This window comes from Cygnus olor, chromosome 3 (genome assembly GCF_009769625.2).
Source record: "Cygnus olor isolate bCygOlo1 chromosome 3, bCygOlo1.pri.v2, whole genome shotgun sequence".
Classification (NCBI taxonomy): Eukaryota; Metazoa; Chordata; class Aves; order Anseriformes; family Anatidae; genus Cygnus; species Cygnus olor.
In genome coordinates, this window is record NC_049171.1 from 80,796,277 (window position 1) to 80,812,854 (window position 16,578).

General features: G+C 40.0%; 1 protein-coding gene across 1 annotated transcript in view; it reads right to left on the minus strand.

The window, feature by feature from the left end:
- HEATR1 (HEAT repeat containing 1) overlaps positions 1-13,635 on the minus strand; it is a 38,915-nt gene extending 25,280 nt beyond the window's left edge. Inside the window, exons 1-16 of the mRNA XM_040552708.1 lie at positions 13,523-13,635; positions 13,219-13,387; positions 10,566-10,782; positions 9,470-9,611; positions 8,847-8,948; positions 8,110-8,250; positions 7,298-7,509; positions 5,953-6,086; positions 4,998-5,106; positions 4,514-4,624; positions 3,955-4,072; positions 2,644-2,751; positions 2,132-2,227; positions 958-1,046; positions 429-640; positions 39-160 (exon numbers count right to left, since the gene is read on the minus strand). Coding sequence (XP_040408642.1) covers positions 39-160; positions 429-640; positions 958-1,046; positions 2,132-2,227; positions 2,644-2,751; positions 3,955-4,072; positions 4,514-4,624; positions 4,998-5,106; positions 5,953-6,086; positions 7,298-7,509; positions 8,110-8,250; positions 8,847-8,948; positions 9,470-9,611; positions 10,566-10,782; positions 13,219-13,360 — 2,055 coding nt within the window. The 5' untranslated portion in view covers positions 13,361-13,387; positions 13,523-13,635. The remainder of the gene's footprint in view (positions 1-38; positions 161-428; positions 641-957; positions 1,047-2,131; positions 2,228-2,643; positions 2,752-3,954; positions 4,073-4,513; positions 4,625-4,997; positions 5,107-5,952; positions 6,087-7,297; positions 7,510-8,109; positions 8,251-8,846; positions 8,949-9,469; positions 9,612-10,565; positions 10,783-13,218; positions 13,388-13,522) is intronic.
- Between the last annotated feature and the right edge of the window lie 2,943 nt (positions 13,636-16,578).

Genomic DNA, 16,578 nt, shown 5'->3' on the forward strand with positions numbered 1-16,578 from the left:
ACCTGTAAATTAAGGTTAGAGAAACATGGCGCACATACCATTTGCAATAATAAGGAAGGGTCCCCTGAAGTCATGTTTTTAGAAAACAACAGAATCATTTCCTTGTTGACCGCTCCAATCAGTTCTGCAGACTTGCTAGATTTAATTGCTGCTTGAAGAGCTATTCCAATGGAAAAAAAATGAATAAATCAGAGAACAGAGGTATACAAATCTCACTGGCAGCTCAGTAATATTTATAAACAGTCAGGAAAATACTATGCAACTTCATTCTTTCAAAGAGCTTTTTAAACAATTCTGTTCACGCTCTTAGTATAATAGCTTATTAATGACAGCCAGTCTCTCTCAATTACTGTTAAGGTTCAGTAAGCATGAAGTGCTACATTGTCATTATTTTTCTTTCATCAAATTAGGTACAATTAATACACTACCTTCTGGCCAGCCTTTCAGTAAAGGGTGTAAGGAGCAGAGATCAGATTCTGACAGACAAATGGCCATTTTCCATTCTGAAGATTTTGAATTTGCGTTAGTGATTACCATAAACGGTAACAACTGCATTACCACTTCATCCAGTAGTTCCTTTTTCTCTTTCAAAATCTCCTCTTTGACTAAAATCTCTACTGCTCGCTCCAGAACCTTGTACCTACACAAGAAAAAAAAGTGATCTTGATAAACCATTGCTCTAGCACGTCTGCTACATGTCTTCGGTTTCTTTTCCATTTTCCACGTTTTTTTTTTTTTTTTTTTCCCTCCAGAATTCAAGTAGCGGTGAGAACAAATAGGGAACTCACTGGAAATGGTACACAAATAATGAAAATTTCTCTTATAATTCAGCATATATATACAGCGTAAGAAAAAGCATTCAAAGTGAAAAAATAGTTTTTAAAGTGTTCTTTAGAGTTACTTTTTAATTTCATTTATGCAGAGACAAAGTAGCCTGAAAAAAAGACAGAAACATACCACTTTCCATCCTTTGAGAGATCAGCTCTCTGGAAGATATTCAGAAGACTTGATACCACTACTTCTGGATTGACTTGTTTCCTGAAAATCTGGAAAGTAATTAAGAGAAAGAAATGTAAGTATAATAAGATAAAAAATAATTTACTCTTCAGAATGGAAAATGCATCTATTATATCAAGCTGAATCACGGATCAAACAACACTAATTGAACTCTTAATAATAACTAAAAAGTCATCATTTTGTTGATGATCACATGATCAAAATATCATCGGGGTAAACAAATGTTATAAGACTGCCCAGTATGTTCTCTTGAAATCCAAAGTACAAAGACTTTAATGAATGCAGAAATATTTTGTAAAACTGATAAACACACAAAAAGCAAAACCCTTGGTAATTGAGTAAGAATTGCTTTCACTTTATGCAGCATCTGTATTACAAAAATAAAAGGCACATCAACAAAAGACACTAAAGTTTAAAAATAATCACTCAAATGCTTCCATTCCTATCTTTTAGTGATTGAGAATGAATGAACACACAAGACCAATTATATTACTGCTAATAATATTCTCCACTACTACTAGCAGAAGCAATGAAGACAGACTGTTACCCTAGTTGGAAACAATCAGTACAATGCATACCAGAGTCCCATCCAATAAACCCGAGCCGGCGTTTAGAACTTGGCTGCTATCAACTGATCAAATGACTCCCATATGGAAAAACTCAGCTGAGCACTTCTCACTAGCGTAATGACTTGTCATTGCACCATTTTCCATACAAAAGGCAGATGACATGGCTATCATTTTTACAGAGATATATACAGGATAAGCAGAAGGCACACTTTATAATCAAAGCTCAAAATATGCTTTAGTATCTACAAAACAAAATATAAATAAAATCAGGCTAACTACAGACACTTTGGGAAAGATGAGGAAACAAAGTTGCAGGAGAGGGGTACCTGTAACAGGTAAACAACAATAGCCTCCTAGTTTGTGCTGCTTCATCCTGTTAAAGGACAAAAGCCATACAACAAAGAGAGGAGTACAGGACAAACAGTAAAGGACAAAAGCTATATATCAAAGAGATAAGTAGAAAAGCATTTATAAAGAATACATTCCAGACACACATTCAGAACCAGCTAAAACCTCACCTGACTTATCGAAAGAAATACACCTACCTCCAAAGCACTGAAAGCAGACATTACAACATCTCTGTTGTCATCCTTGAGGCGCTCAAAAATTGCTTCTTCTATGAAAGACTGATCAAAGCCTTCCTGAAGAAAATAAGGGAAAAAACAAACGGAACAAAAAAAAATAAATAAGGTTGGTAGCATAATTTATAGGCTACAACGAAATATTTGAATCCTAGTACAAGTGGTAACATCATCGAAATTGAACCACAAATAACAGTCTGACTAACTTTCAACAATAAAAGAAAAATAAAAATAACTATTAACTTAGATTTGATTTTAGTCTACAAGCAGCTTAATAAAAAAGAACTACATCCAGACTCCAGAACAAGGGACAACGCTGACAGGAGCCTCCCGAAATCACCATGAAAAACTGTCAGAATGACATTTCTGAATAATTTAACGTATCACTTATCTTCAACTGATATTTCTGTCAAACAGATTTTAGAAGATTTTATATGCTAAGTACATCCTGTAAGTGAGAGATTCAGGACACAAACCTTTGATGTTTCAATAACATCTTTCAAATGCTGAAGAGCCAGGACTCGCACAGCTGGCTGAGGATGATTCAAACTAAGCAGAAGGGAGGTATCAGAGTCTTCCAGAAACTGAAATACAGATTTCAGAGTCACTCACCACATGTTAAAAATACTTTAAGGGTATGTCAGGGTACTGGAAGAATTTCTTTCAGCATTTTTTCAGATGAGAAACCTTGACCAAAAAAGTGTCAACAGCAGGACAAAGATGTTGTATAACAGTTTCAAATTTGGTCTTCCTCACTTTGGCAGACAGTTTTTGGAACGCAACTTGAAAAGTACAGTAAACCACAGATACCCTTCTGTCCTAGAAAAACATTACACTTATCTAAGGATTCTGAGAAAGCTCTAGTGACAATGTCAATGGGACAGACCATAGATAGAAACTTAAAAAGGTATCCCTGCCAGTACAATTGCCTGCACTTATCTTTTGAACCTTAAAGGCTAGAAGAGAGTCACATGGCTTCATTCTGCATGCCTTTTTTCTGTTTCTCTCTTAACCCACTTGCTATTCAGTCACAGAATCCATGCCTTCAGGAAATCAGTACAAAAATTCACAAAGTTCTTCATTATATAGGTTACCATCTTTTCCTAAGTGATTTCAGTCTTGGAATCATTGCAAACAGCACTCACAATACTAACCATCTCTTAATGATAAAAAATAACTCAAAAAATCCTTAAACTAACTTGCTGCTCTAGTGGTTATTCTGTTTCTCTGAGTTTGACTTACTCTTCAGAAACTGCACAAAAGAACTCTGAACACTATGTTCTTCCACCTTACTGACTGTAATAAAAAACAACACAACAAATGGATCGAGCCACCTTCTCTTAACTCTGATAACGTTGTTTGTCAGCTTACCCCAAACATACCTGCATGACACTGACAAAATCTTTAAGTAAGATCAGACCCTGCTGGGCAGCACCATGCTGTTATCAAACAGTACAGTATGTGCACTGGCCATGTTCATAAGGAAAAAAGTTACCGCAAGAGCAATCAGGTGCAGGTGGAAACGTGTAAATTTTAATGATGACGAAAACTCACACCCATGACTGTTCATAATAAACATGAACTTAAAAGATCTGACAGCTTTTGGTTTTATCAAATTTTTGATCAACTCATCACCTCACTTCAGTGTTTTTTTTTTTTGGGGGGGGGAGGGGAGGGAAGGGGGTAGAGGGAGGGGAAGGAACAGAGAGCAGACCTTTGGCACAACATCAACCTTCTGTTAGTATAACCTGGTAAGAGCTAGGATCAGGAATTAAGCTTCTACCTACCTTGTATTTGCCACAGCTTTGTGACAGAGAAATAAATTGATGAAAAAGATTTTGGTCAGCCTGATCCGTAGCACCTTCCAGATGCTCCTCCAGCACAGCATCTAAGGCTTTAGGATACCTGCCAACAGACAAAACTCCAACATTTTCCACAGAGCATTACAGAAGAGCAAGTATTTTCTAGAGAAATCCAAGGAAATAAAAGGAAGCTGAATGCACTTTTCTGAACCAGCTATTTTAAGAAGCTTTGCAAAGGCAATCAATCTTTATGTCTTAACGCAGATGATATGCAGCCCACTAGGGTAATTAATGAGCAGAAAAGGTAATGTCACACAGCAAGAAGCCATACAAAGCCAGTAGGTCTGTGCCCAGGTATGACGGTGATGACAAAACGTAAGGTTAGATCAGCAAAATAAAATTTAGACAAAAATTAAGAGAGTCAGTTACTTCTACTGTATTTTTTCAGCAAGATTATTGTGCTTATGACACCGAATAAACCAAGATCGTAGCTGACCTCATCAGCCTGCAGGCTGTATATATGTCATAGAAAAATGGAACTTACTTTCTCTCAAGAAGTCTGATAAGAGGAAGCAGCTGTTGATTGATTGCAGCCATTTTAGTGGGATTAGATTCAATCTCTGTACCATAGGAGATAAACCCTTCAAGAAATTTGCTAAAATTACAAATAAAAGAAAAAGCCACCATTTTTAGGTCAAACCAGTTTTCATTAATGTTATAAAACATACTGCTGAACAGGTCATAATTAATATGCATTACTTATTGCAGATTTGCTCCTGGCCTTATGTTTCACTCTGTCCCTTAAGTACTCCCACAAGTGCTAAAATCGCGACTCTTCTGGATTAGTGAACATTTCAGTTTCAATATCTAAGTTTGGAGTTCACTTAAACCCAAATAAACATGACACTAAAAGGGATGCTCATATAATGGTAACAGCATTGTCAGGATTGTCAGCAATTCATTGTTATTAAACCAGAAATGACTGTAGTACCGCAGAAAAAAACAAAAACAGATCTATGTTAACTCACGAAGCCAATAGGTGATCTAAATCCTTTTCCAGTGGTATAGTCTGAAGAATAGCTTCAAGATGTCTGATGTAAATATGATCCTCTCTCTCCTCAGGTTCTTCTTGTTCCTCTAAGGAGAACAAGTAATAATAGCAGATGAACAATAGCTTGAACATAACTTCCCCATCCTGACTAAAACTAGTAGCTGGTATAGGCAGTATCATCTGGTGAACCAAGCACACAAGTTGAAGACCACAACGTCCACTGATAACTCCCACGCACTCTCAGTGTGCTGCTAGCAACGCTTCACACCAATGTAAATGAAGTGCTAAAGGCTGTATTGCTATCAATAAACTCAAGTGTGCTAGGGGGTGTTCCAGATCTGCTACCACAACCTATGCCAGCAACTTGCTAGAGCACTCCTTGGTGTCAAGCTCGACGTTTTCAACTAAAGAGCTTTCCCAACCATGATTTGGCACTTAAAACAGTCCACAGCACAAGCAGACTTGCTGGTACAGACATAGGCCGCTGCATACCAGTCAGCCTCATTACCCAGGAACATTTCCAGGCACATTTAATTTACTGGGTAAACAGAGATCTCTACCACTTAAACTACATATGCAGTACAAGTAATCTACCTAAAATGTTGATTTATGTATGTGACTCAAATCATGGATTTTGCAATATTACAGTACTTCTCTAAGAGTAAGAAATTTAGTATATCAAAATTAAGTTACTGCTGCACATTGAAAATCAACATCTAAATCAAAGTGACATAGATATAACAATGCCTAAAATAGCATTCTCTGTAGGACCTGGAAAAACAAAAAGCACCACACACTGAAGCTCAACCACATCTTCATGTGTATTGGTACAGTTTTAGGGGCAGAAACAAAATGAAAATGGCACAGCTAAGACATTTAGCATAGCTCTCTGTCTATAAGACTCAAAGTTTTAAATATATGTGCTAACTTACCTGCATCATATTTCATGATACTGCAAACAAGGTGAGGCAACAAGTAACGCAGAAGTGGAGAGATATCATAGCCTTCTGAAAGGCCTTGCAAAAGTGTTACCAGTTCTGGGTTGTTGCACAGATAATTAAATGGCCTGCACAACAGAACAGGGAAAAAAAAGGAACAAAAAAACAAATGTAAGCACATCTGTGTTACCAATACTTGCAAAACATCCCAAGGATTCAATTTTCAGTACTGGGTAACAGCCTCATCGTAAATGCTGAAAAGACTGAAAGGGTACCACTTTCTTGTTGCCAGTTTTACTGGTGCATTTAATGCCCACCAAGAAAATGGAGTACTGCCAGTCATACTGACGACAGCTGCTGCAAAGGCATGGTGAATATCTCTACGCTTTTGAGAAGTTGGTTGTATGAGAAAAAATAATTGTATGGATTGCATGAAGAGATATCCTCACATTGCATAGAGTGAAAAGAAGGGAAGAGAAATAACAGCTTAATCACAGGAGATCCTCAGAGAGAAGCAAATCTCTTCCTACTATAAAAAGTTCCTCTCATCTTGTCTCCCTTTAATATCTACCTGTCTGGATGCTGCATGATACATGAAGCATGGCTGTTCTTAGCTTCCTGCAGCTTTGTTTTTAACCTGTTTTCCTCTTCAAAGGCTGCTTCAAAATATCTGGAAGGTAATTGCTGCGTTTATTCCCAGTAGAGACTATTGGAATACCAATGCTAATTTCTCTACCAGAAAACTGAACTCCTTGTAGCGTGCAGGACTTCAATGACCATGTTCAGCTGCACACAATAGCACTAACTAACTGTTGCAAGGCAGACAACATTGAAAGAAATTAAATATCACATGGACATCCAGAAGAACACAAGACTTCTGGGACCAAAGCAGTAGTGGTATAGAAGCACTTCAGGTGTAAAATGATATGAACTTAAAGTTCTACCATGGAAGGGGCAAAACTACTTTTTTTCCAAGCTGTTTAAATAACCCAAAATTTGCACTACCATTATTATGCTAATTTCTCTTCCAAGACTCACACTTTCAAGAAAATCTCTTTCTGACAGGCTTCAGTTTTGCACATTGACAGCAATCCTTTACTGAGGGAAGTGGCAGGAGAGGACCCAAACGATGACAAACTTGTACCACTGAGACTCCTCAGCTGTAGCAACCACAAAAAAATTCAAAGCAAGCCAAATAAACCTCCAAACCCTTTGACACACAGACTATCAACACTTCTGATAGGGAGGTTTCCCTTTAATGAGCAGGATGAAAACATTCGAATTATCAAAGTGCAGCTTGAGCTTTTAAAAGGAGGAAACTCAATTCATGTAGACTTACTTTTTCCCAAGATTGTCTCCTTTCTGAGTTTGTAGAAGTAGGTTCAAACACGCTACCCCTTCCCTGGCTAATGAGGGCACTTTAGATAATGTTTTGCTTATCTGCAACATCAAGGAATGCACCAAGGAGATCTCCACTGTCACTTTTACTGTCATCTGGCAGATTATCATGTATGTTGCAGCTCTGTAATCCTGTATAGAGGATTTCAAGCCCTAGGAAAAGAGAAAGAGATAAAGGTGTAATTTTGACATATGCCAATAATAATAATAATAACGATAATAATAATAGTAATAACAATAGTAATAAAGTAAATTAACATACAAATCATTTTCATCCTGACGTCCATGCAACTACACTAGCTTTTTCTCCAGGTGTTAACTTTTAAGGAATTATAAACCTAACTTTCAAGAAGAAAAAGCTGTCACACAGGGTCCACACGTAAAGGAAGAGACATATGTTCTTTAACTGCTGCTCTGCTTTTAAACAGAGCAGCAATCCCACATGCTGGAGCAAACAGGTAATATTAAAGCAGGTTGACTACTCTGACTCCAATTTCTCATTGTTAGCACACTAAGTTTCTAAGCCAAAGAGGTTCAGTTAAACTGTATACCCATTTCTCACAGTTCCATTCTTCATGCAGAGTAGGAAATAAAGTTCTTAAAAATGCTCTTCTAAGGCGTGAGAAAGCATTATTAGTCATGGACCTTCACATGCCTAATGCTTCAAACCCTCCTGAACGTTAGCTGCAGAAAGCATGTTGGTAGAACACAGGACAGTTCATCACACAGGAATGAAAACAAAACTTCAGGTACCTTTTGGATATAAGGGAGCAGCATGGAGACTATGCTGTCTGTTATATTCTCTGCGGCTCCAAGAGCTGATACAATGGTGGAGGCATAAAATGCAAGAAGAACTCTCAATTGAGCAGAGTTGCCAGGTAACTCGGAAAAGACCTGGACAATAGAAGAATAAGTTGTTCAGACATCAGGAAAAGTCGAAACACTCATATGGTTTCCCAAAAAAGAGTAAGATCTCAGAACTCCAGCTTGCAAGTTCTACAAACTCCTGCTGATGCAATCAAAAGCATCACCTCCCCCTAGCAGAAAACTTTGCCAGAGGTTACTGCCCCCCCTTTTCAATTTTATGTTCTCACTAATATTTGAAAGCATACATTTAAAACATCCATGACAATCCCCAAAAGAAATATCCAAATTCAAAGTTACAAACCAGTAGCATGAATAAGTTTATAAAAGCAATTAAGAAAATGAAGTACTTTTAAGCAGCACAGTATCTTTAAGTAATACAGTATTGCCAAACTGTTTTGTCCTGGCTTACTGGTTCTCTGCCACTTCCTCATCTGAATTTCTAGAAACTGTAATCTATATAAGTAATAAGACATGTTCATATTGCTTGCTAGTAAATGAGTCCTTTTACTACATGATATACAAATCGAAATATTAATAAATAGCATAATACTGTACAAACAAAAAAATGGGAACAAACAAGTGACAACACACAAATGTTGTTTTAGAATAAAAGGAAAAACAACCTTCACAGATTTTGCCACCAGCCTGCAGATGAAATCCATGAAATCCAGATCTTTGTAGCAGTGTGTAATGAGAGTACCCCGTGCCAGTGGGACGCCAGGTTTCTTTCCATGGTGAAAAAAGTAATATTAGAACACTCTAGAGTAAAGTGAAGCACCCAAAGTAAAAATTAATAATAACCTCTTTAAATTAAGCCTACTGATCTGTTAACACCATTGAAATTGACAATAAGTAACACAAACCCATGCATCTCTCTGGAATTTTTTGTGTCTACATTAAGACAGATGCTGAACAGCATTATGTATAATGTATATTCAAATAAACACATATTTTAGTAATTGACATACTTCCTAGTTGCAAATACTTACACCTTAAAAGCACACTCTAACTTTGTCAAAACAAGGAGTATTTATGACTGAAGCTTTTTATCATTGTATTTAAAGAAAGATAGCAGAAACAACAGGTGGGCGTTCAGGCTCCACTCTTGCAATTAGATCTTTCAGTACTATCCTACAAGTAACCACACAAACAGGTGAACCATATTCACAAATCTAGTAACAGAGTCAGGATATTATTAAAAAAGTTCCTCATGTTGCTCCCAACTTGCATCTGTTAAGTACTTTACCCTTATTGGATCCAGCCAATGCCATTTATGAGTTGGGCTTTTTATATTTAAAAGCTGAATAACTCTCACAAATAGTTTAGTCTCATGATATGGCAGAACACAACCAATCAAACTATCTTGATTGTAGAGGTGGATGTGAAATCTAAGAAGAAACAAATAAATACATACAGTTAAAAATTTACTTGAAGGTCAAAACAAAGACTCAGCCATGTTCTTCTCAGAACACCTGGTTTGCTTCCTTTTAAGCAAGACCAGAGAAGATCATCACACTGAGGCAGACATATGGTCCGCTTACCATCCAGAATCCAAAAAACGGCCACTAGCCATATGTAGGAAGTCAGGATAGAAACAATTTTTTACCCCTCAGTCAATGATTTTAGGTCCCTAGTTGACATAAACTAGAACCTTAGTTTCTTCTGTACAGATTGTTAACATTAAATCAAAATCTACAATAATGTAGTATAAATTTTTGTACAATATATTAAAAAGAAATCATGATCAAAAGGTTATATCAACAGTAAGCACCTACTCACTGTTTCATGATATGAAACATTACACTTTCTGCATCTGGATAGGTCAATTTATATAAAGACAAGAGCACTTCTTAAAAACACTTGGTTCATTTTTTCTTCACACCTTCTTACATTACATTGTAATAAGGCTACTTAGCTCTTGTTATAAAACAAGGGCATGTTTTACAGTTCACAGTTTATATTGAAAGTTTGCTATTTTACACAGCACATTATCTCAAAATATATTACATAAATGCCTCTCTAGATCCTCTGTAAGATGGTTAGAGCTGCACAAATTTGGTGAAATCCAGGCAAACAAATAATTGCTTTTATACAGATCATCATGGTATACTGAAATTTTTCACAGAAATTTATCAAAAACCAAAATCTAACTCGCAAAAAATAACACACAGCCCCACAAAAACCAAGCCCAAATGGATATATATATATATTTTTTTATACATTTTAACCTTTCAACCTGTAGCTCCACAAAGCTGAGGTATAATTGTTCAAAATTATCAGGAAAGAAATTTCTTGCATTTCTAGAAGCCTTATCTATACATGTACAATATTCAGTGGATTACCTGTGAATAAGCCATTCAAGGCACTTCTGTGCTGGCTTAAGCATAAAGTAGGGGGACAGGTGAATGAGGAACAATGAAATATTCTGATTCAGCTGCTGATTTACTGCTTTACTCTGAACGCTGCGTTCCAGGCCTTTGGACATGGAACTAAACAGGCTGGACTGGAACACTTCAAAGGAAGGATCGATCCCCATCAGCTCTTCTAATCCAGTGCATCCTGCAGAGAAAAACAGAAAAATGCTTTAAATGCAACAGCTGTAATCACCAGTCCTATCCAGCTACATCCTCACTGGCATACCCAACCTCTCAGCTATACTGGTGTGTGTCATCCTTACTTAACAAGCCCAACCAAATTGCAAACAGGTCTAAGACCAAAACTTTTACTACACTTAAACTATTTCTTAATTGATAAAGGAAAAAAAAAACGTCAGCAGTGTGCTCTTGCAGCAATGAAGGCCAACAGCATCCTGGGTTTCATTTGCACAAGTGCAACCAACAGGTTAGGGGTGATGAACTTCACTTTCCATTTTGCATGTGTGAGACTGCATCTGAAGTACTGGGTACAATTTTGAGCTCCTCACTAAAAGAAAAACATTGATGTACAGATATCAATCCAGCAGAGGACCACGACGATGGTCTGGGGACTAAAAAATGACATCCAAAGTAAAGGCTGAGAACTGGGTTGAAATGAGATCACCAAAAGGAAATCTTCCTGCTGTCTGCATCGACTTAATGGCATAGCGTAGGTTATCAAGGAGATGGAGCCAGACTCTGAGATGCACAATGGAAGGACAGGATAGGATAACAGTAATTCCAATTGGAAGGGACCTACGAAGATCAAAATCAGTAGACTGACTACTTTAGGGCTAACTCAGAGTTAAAACTTTTCATTAAGACTACTACCCTCTTAAATAAGGACAGGTAGCAACCACCTCATTAGAGAGTCTGTTCCACTGTCTAACGACTCACTTGGTAAAGAAATTCAGATGGGAGGGAACGGATACATGCTGGAACACAAGAAATTCCACGTCAATATAGGGATTTTTTTTAAACACAGTGATGGTCACAGATCAGAGGCCCAACACTGCATCAGAGATCACAGAACCTCAATCCTCAAACTCAGCCAAACACAAGCCTGAGCAACCTGAGCTAACCGACCCTCTGATCAGCCAGAATAGTACCAAATGACCTTCAGGGGTCCCTTCCAGGCAAAATTATTCTATGATTTTTATATAGCTGAAGTAAGCAAAGGTAACTCTTTGAATAAATTAAAATACAATATTCCATAGAGAGTGGTAAGAATTGTTTCATTACTTTGCACAAGTTTATACAGATCAAAGGCTAAGCAAAAAGCACATTCTTGGGTAAATATATATTCAAAAATGGAAACTGATGTGCATAAGGAACCTGACACGTGCCAACACAGAAAAGGCTTTTTCCATTTTCCATTATTTGTGGTCGTAACATTACCAAAGAGTAGGGTGTCAGTACATTTCCATGAAATCATAGAATAATTCAGGTTGGAAGGGACCTTGGGAGATCTCTAGCCTAAGACCCTGCTCAAAGCAATATTAGCTCTGATATCAGATCAGGTAGCCTACGGAATTATCCAGCTGTGATTTTCAAAAGAATGGATGGCAGTTTACTGTTCAAGTGCTTGACGTGATGAAAAGGCTTTTTGTTACATCCAGACTAATTCTCTGCTGTTGTAACTTATGCTTATTGTTTTCTGTTCTCCTGCCATGCATTTCTCTGAAGAACGTAACCCATCTTATTAATATCTCCTCATAGGTATTTGCAGCCTGCTAGTAGACCCATGAAAGTCTTCTCTCCTCCACACTTAAGCCAGATCTTCCTGCCTCCCCTTTTCAGGCAAGTTCTCCAGCCTTTTACTACGTTGTGTCCTCTGCAATGAGCTCACCCCAGTTTGACGAGTTTCTTATGCTGGGGATGGGGAGGTGAAACTGGACGGTCTTCTAGAAGTGACCTAACAAGCACTGAGTAAAGAGAGATATTATGTCCCTCAATCCTCCAGTTGTGCCTGTGGTAGCACAGCTCAGAATGCTGCTGGCCATCTTTTCCAGCAGGACACAGCTTGCTGCCCACCAGTGCTCCCCCGAGTCCTTCTGCAGAACACAGCCCAGTAGCGACCACCCCTGAGCCTGATCACCCAACCAGTTTTTCACCCATCTGGCTGCCCCGTGTCTAGGCTGGAACGTCTGAAACTTATCACAAAAATGTTGTGGGAGACAGTGTGAAAAGCCTTGCTAACTCTAGATAAATGGCGTGCACCGCTCCCTCCTTGCTGTACCACCCCAGCAGGCAATCACATTGGGCAGGCGTGATTTATCTGCGATAACACCACGTTGACTGTCCCCAGTCACCTTGCTCTTCACATGCCCAGAGATGTGCTCCAGGATGACCTGTCCCGCAATTCTGCCGCTGACTGGAGGATCACAGAAACGTTAAGGTTAGAAAAGACCCTCAAGCTCGTCTGGTCCAGCCATCCCCCTACGCTGACTACCTGCACCGCCTTGGACTACTCCTTTGGCCTCTCTGTGGATAAGAACATAAGTTTACCGTTCAGCTTTGTCCAGACACCGTTCCGATAAGCGATTTTTAAGACGACAGACGCGCAAAGACCCCAACTCACCGATGGCGAAGAAGGTGTCCCTGTCGACGGCAGCCGCCTCCTTGCAGTCAAACAGCAGCGACGCCGCCTCGGCGCGGCTCAGGAGGCTGGGGTCGCTCTGCGGGAGGGCGAGCCGCCGCAGCTGCTCGGCCAGGGACGTCATGGCTCGGCCGCTTTCCTCCACGGACACCTAACGGGACGCAGCGGCAGCAGGCCGCGGCTCAGACCGGCGCCCCGGCCCCGGCCCCGGCCCCGTAATGGCCGCCGGGCCGCGGTTACCATGGAGACGCCCCCCCCCAGCCCGGCCCCGCCGCCCCGCACCCACCTGGCCGCGCGCCGCGCCGGGCCCCCCACGTGCGCCGCAACGCGCGCCGCTAACCCGGAAACAGCGGCGGCAGCGGAAGAGGAAGCCCCGCCTCCCGCCGGCGGGGCCACGCCCCTCGCCCTTCTTCCCCGCAGCGGGAGGGGTGGAGCGGCCCCGCCCCCTGCGCGTGCCGGGAGCGGCCGTTGGTGGCCGTTGGGGGCCGTTGGGGGCGCGTGCGCGTGACTAACGGCACCGTGCGCTGCCGGTGGGGGCGTCCTGCTGGCGGGTGGAGGTGCGAAGCCGTCTGAGCAGGGCCGGTCAGCCCGGCCGCGTTGTAAGGGTGCGCAGAGCTTGGGTTGCTCCACGTCCAGATTCTAACGTATCGGGAGTGAGTGGCGCTAGGGAGGGCACAGGCAGCCTGAGCTTTTAACAGCTGCTGAAAGCTCCTGTGCTGTGTGTGGGTGAGGAGGTCCCAGGGACAGAGCCCCAGGGGAACGTAGGTTGGAAGCGCTCTCTGAAAATCACCTAGGCTAGCCCCAGAGGAGGGCCAGCTTAGGGCAAGTTGGAATTGAGCGAGTTGGCACTGGAACAGGTTGCCCGGGGAGGTGGTGGGGTCACCGTCCCTGGGGGTGTTCAAGGAGAAGTTGGACGTGGTGCTTAGGGACATGGTTTAGTGGGTGACATTGGTGGTAGGGCGGTGGCTGGACCAGATGATCTTGGAGGGCTTTTCCAACCCTAATCATTCTATGATTTTATCAGTTGCTCAGAGGTTTGTCTGGACAGATTTAGTGCATCTGTGAGGGTGTAAGTTCCACAGGTTTGGCTGCCCCCAGGTTACAAACAAATTCCTAAGATGAAAAAAGCATGGTGTCACCCACCTGTCTGTGTTTAGGGCTGCAGTGTTTTGTACCTTGAAGCAAGTGAACGAAGCCAGAAAGACAATGTAGGTTTTGGCAGTCTGGGAGAAACCCGTAAAAAAGCAGAAATACAACTAATTTCACTTGATGTGAGCTGATGCACAAGATGATGTCAAATATAACAATTCCACCACTAGATACGTACAATTATTCCATATATTGTCAAGAAGCTTTATAGCTACAACAGAAATAACAAATTTGTTTCAAGTAAAACCACCTTGTTTGGCAGTGGTTTAGAATGCAGTAGAAATACAAAATAAAATGGATGTAGATTTAGCTTTGTAGAGAATTATTTACGTGCTTAACTTAATCCATTACAAGTGTCTACTGATTTCAGCAGGACTGTATGCTTTTATTAAATTAAATGTGTGTACGCCTTTGTAGGAGTGGGAGCAGGGAGAGAAAACAAAGTTGGATATCTGAGTTTGTGCCTGGTTATATTTACTGGTGTTTTGTCAGTGAGAATGTATTAACTATATATTTTTGTGTTACTTCTGATGGTATTTGGTTGTAAAGATAATTGCTTAGCTGTTAAAGGTTGATACCATTGCAACTAAAATAGTGTTAAGGTATTTGGAGGACTTTACTGATTTAGGGGATTACTATTATTTTTATGATTGTTCTAATGCCTTCATTCTAACCATCTAGCAAATGAGCTGGCTAGGGGTGAAGCAAACCAAGATGCCAACTTATTGCACTAGTTCAAATTCCCATGACTTTTGTGCATCTTTTTCCTTTATGAAGCCTTTTGCAACCTTATTTTTAGTATAGTTCAAACTACTATAAATATGCATGTTTCTATGTATAAGAATATCAGACATTATTAAAATATGTAAACTTTCCAAAGGCCAGAAATCAGTTTCTGAAAAAGTACTGTATTATAGTTACCTAATTAAAAGCAGTCATTATATAGCAAAATAATTGCTAATAACTCTCTAGCCAGAGAGATAAACTAGAAGTTGCAAATACTGAACTGTTTGGGTTTCCAAAGCTCCTATCCCGCTGTATTCTTCCTGTAGAGAGCTGCAAGAAGTACCTTCCTAGAGAAGGAGAAATACTTGGTTTTGTTTTTATTTCAGAAAAATGTTCCATAGGAAAAATACAAGAACAGAAAGTCTGTTAAGAACTATGCTTAGCTAGCACTGTAATTCCTCAGTGGTGAAGCTGACTATCTCAGAGGCTTGTTCCAATTTCTATTTATGTGCATTAAGCTCTGGAGACGTACACTGAACTGCAAAGTGATGCTTTTCTGAACTTAAAATCAAGCCTGTTTCAACCAGTCCTTTTAGAATCCCAGTGCCTGCATTATCACATAGCGAGTCTATGTAGGTGGAGTTCTTGTGGCCATACTACAACTGGGGTTGCCTCTGTTGATGGTTGCTTTTAAACTGCATTTGACACGTTGAATTGTCTGCTAAACATTTTTGAGTCTTCGAATGTAATTTTTCACATGCTAATTTATATTTGAAAAAAATGATTTGCTTCAAGCATTTTTTGTGAGCCCGTTCACTTCAAAGCGCTGGTGTGTTTGAAAACATTTGATTGAGAGAGAGCTATATCTACCTTAGTAAGTAATGCAACCCTGTAGGAGGAAATTTGTGGAAAGAAATGGTGTGGAGGAACCGCTGTCCACACTGTATACACGTCAGAGGTTTTACGCAGACTGGATCTTGTTCTGCCCTGTAGGCTAAATTCCTGCTAGGTGTGTTTCTGAAATGTATCTGCTGGTTTGGTTTCTTATGTAGGCCACAGACAGGGAGGAGTTTGAGCTAAAGTGGAGAAGAGAATCACTTCTGATGCAAAACAAGGACTGTTCAGTAGAATACAATAGTAATGTATCAAAATGAAGATAAGGAATTGAGTATTGCCTGTACAGTTTACATGCAAAGTTCTGGGCTTGGCCAGTGTTTGTATTATTCTCAAGAGTTTATTAATACGTTTCCCAAGATGATTCTTTTTCCTTCTTACACCACCTCCTGTAATCTAGTGATCCACCAAGATTTTGGATTATTAAAACAGTTTTGAAGGAGTTGGAAGAGAGACACCTTTCATACGCTTCGCTGTTGCTTGCTAATAATCTTGGTAAGTTTACTGACATATCCCCATGCCATTGCTAATAGGGAATGTGAGAGCTTGACATCCAAAATATTATCTGATTAC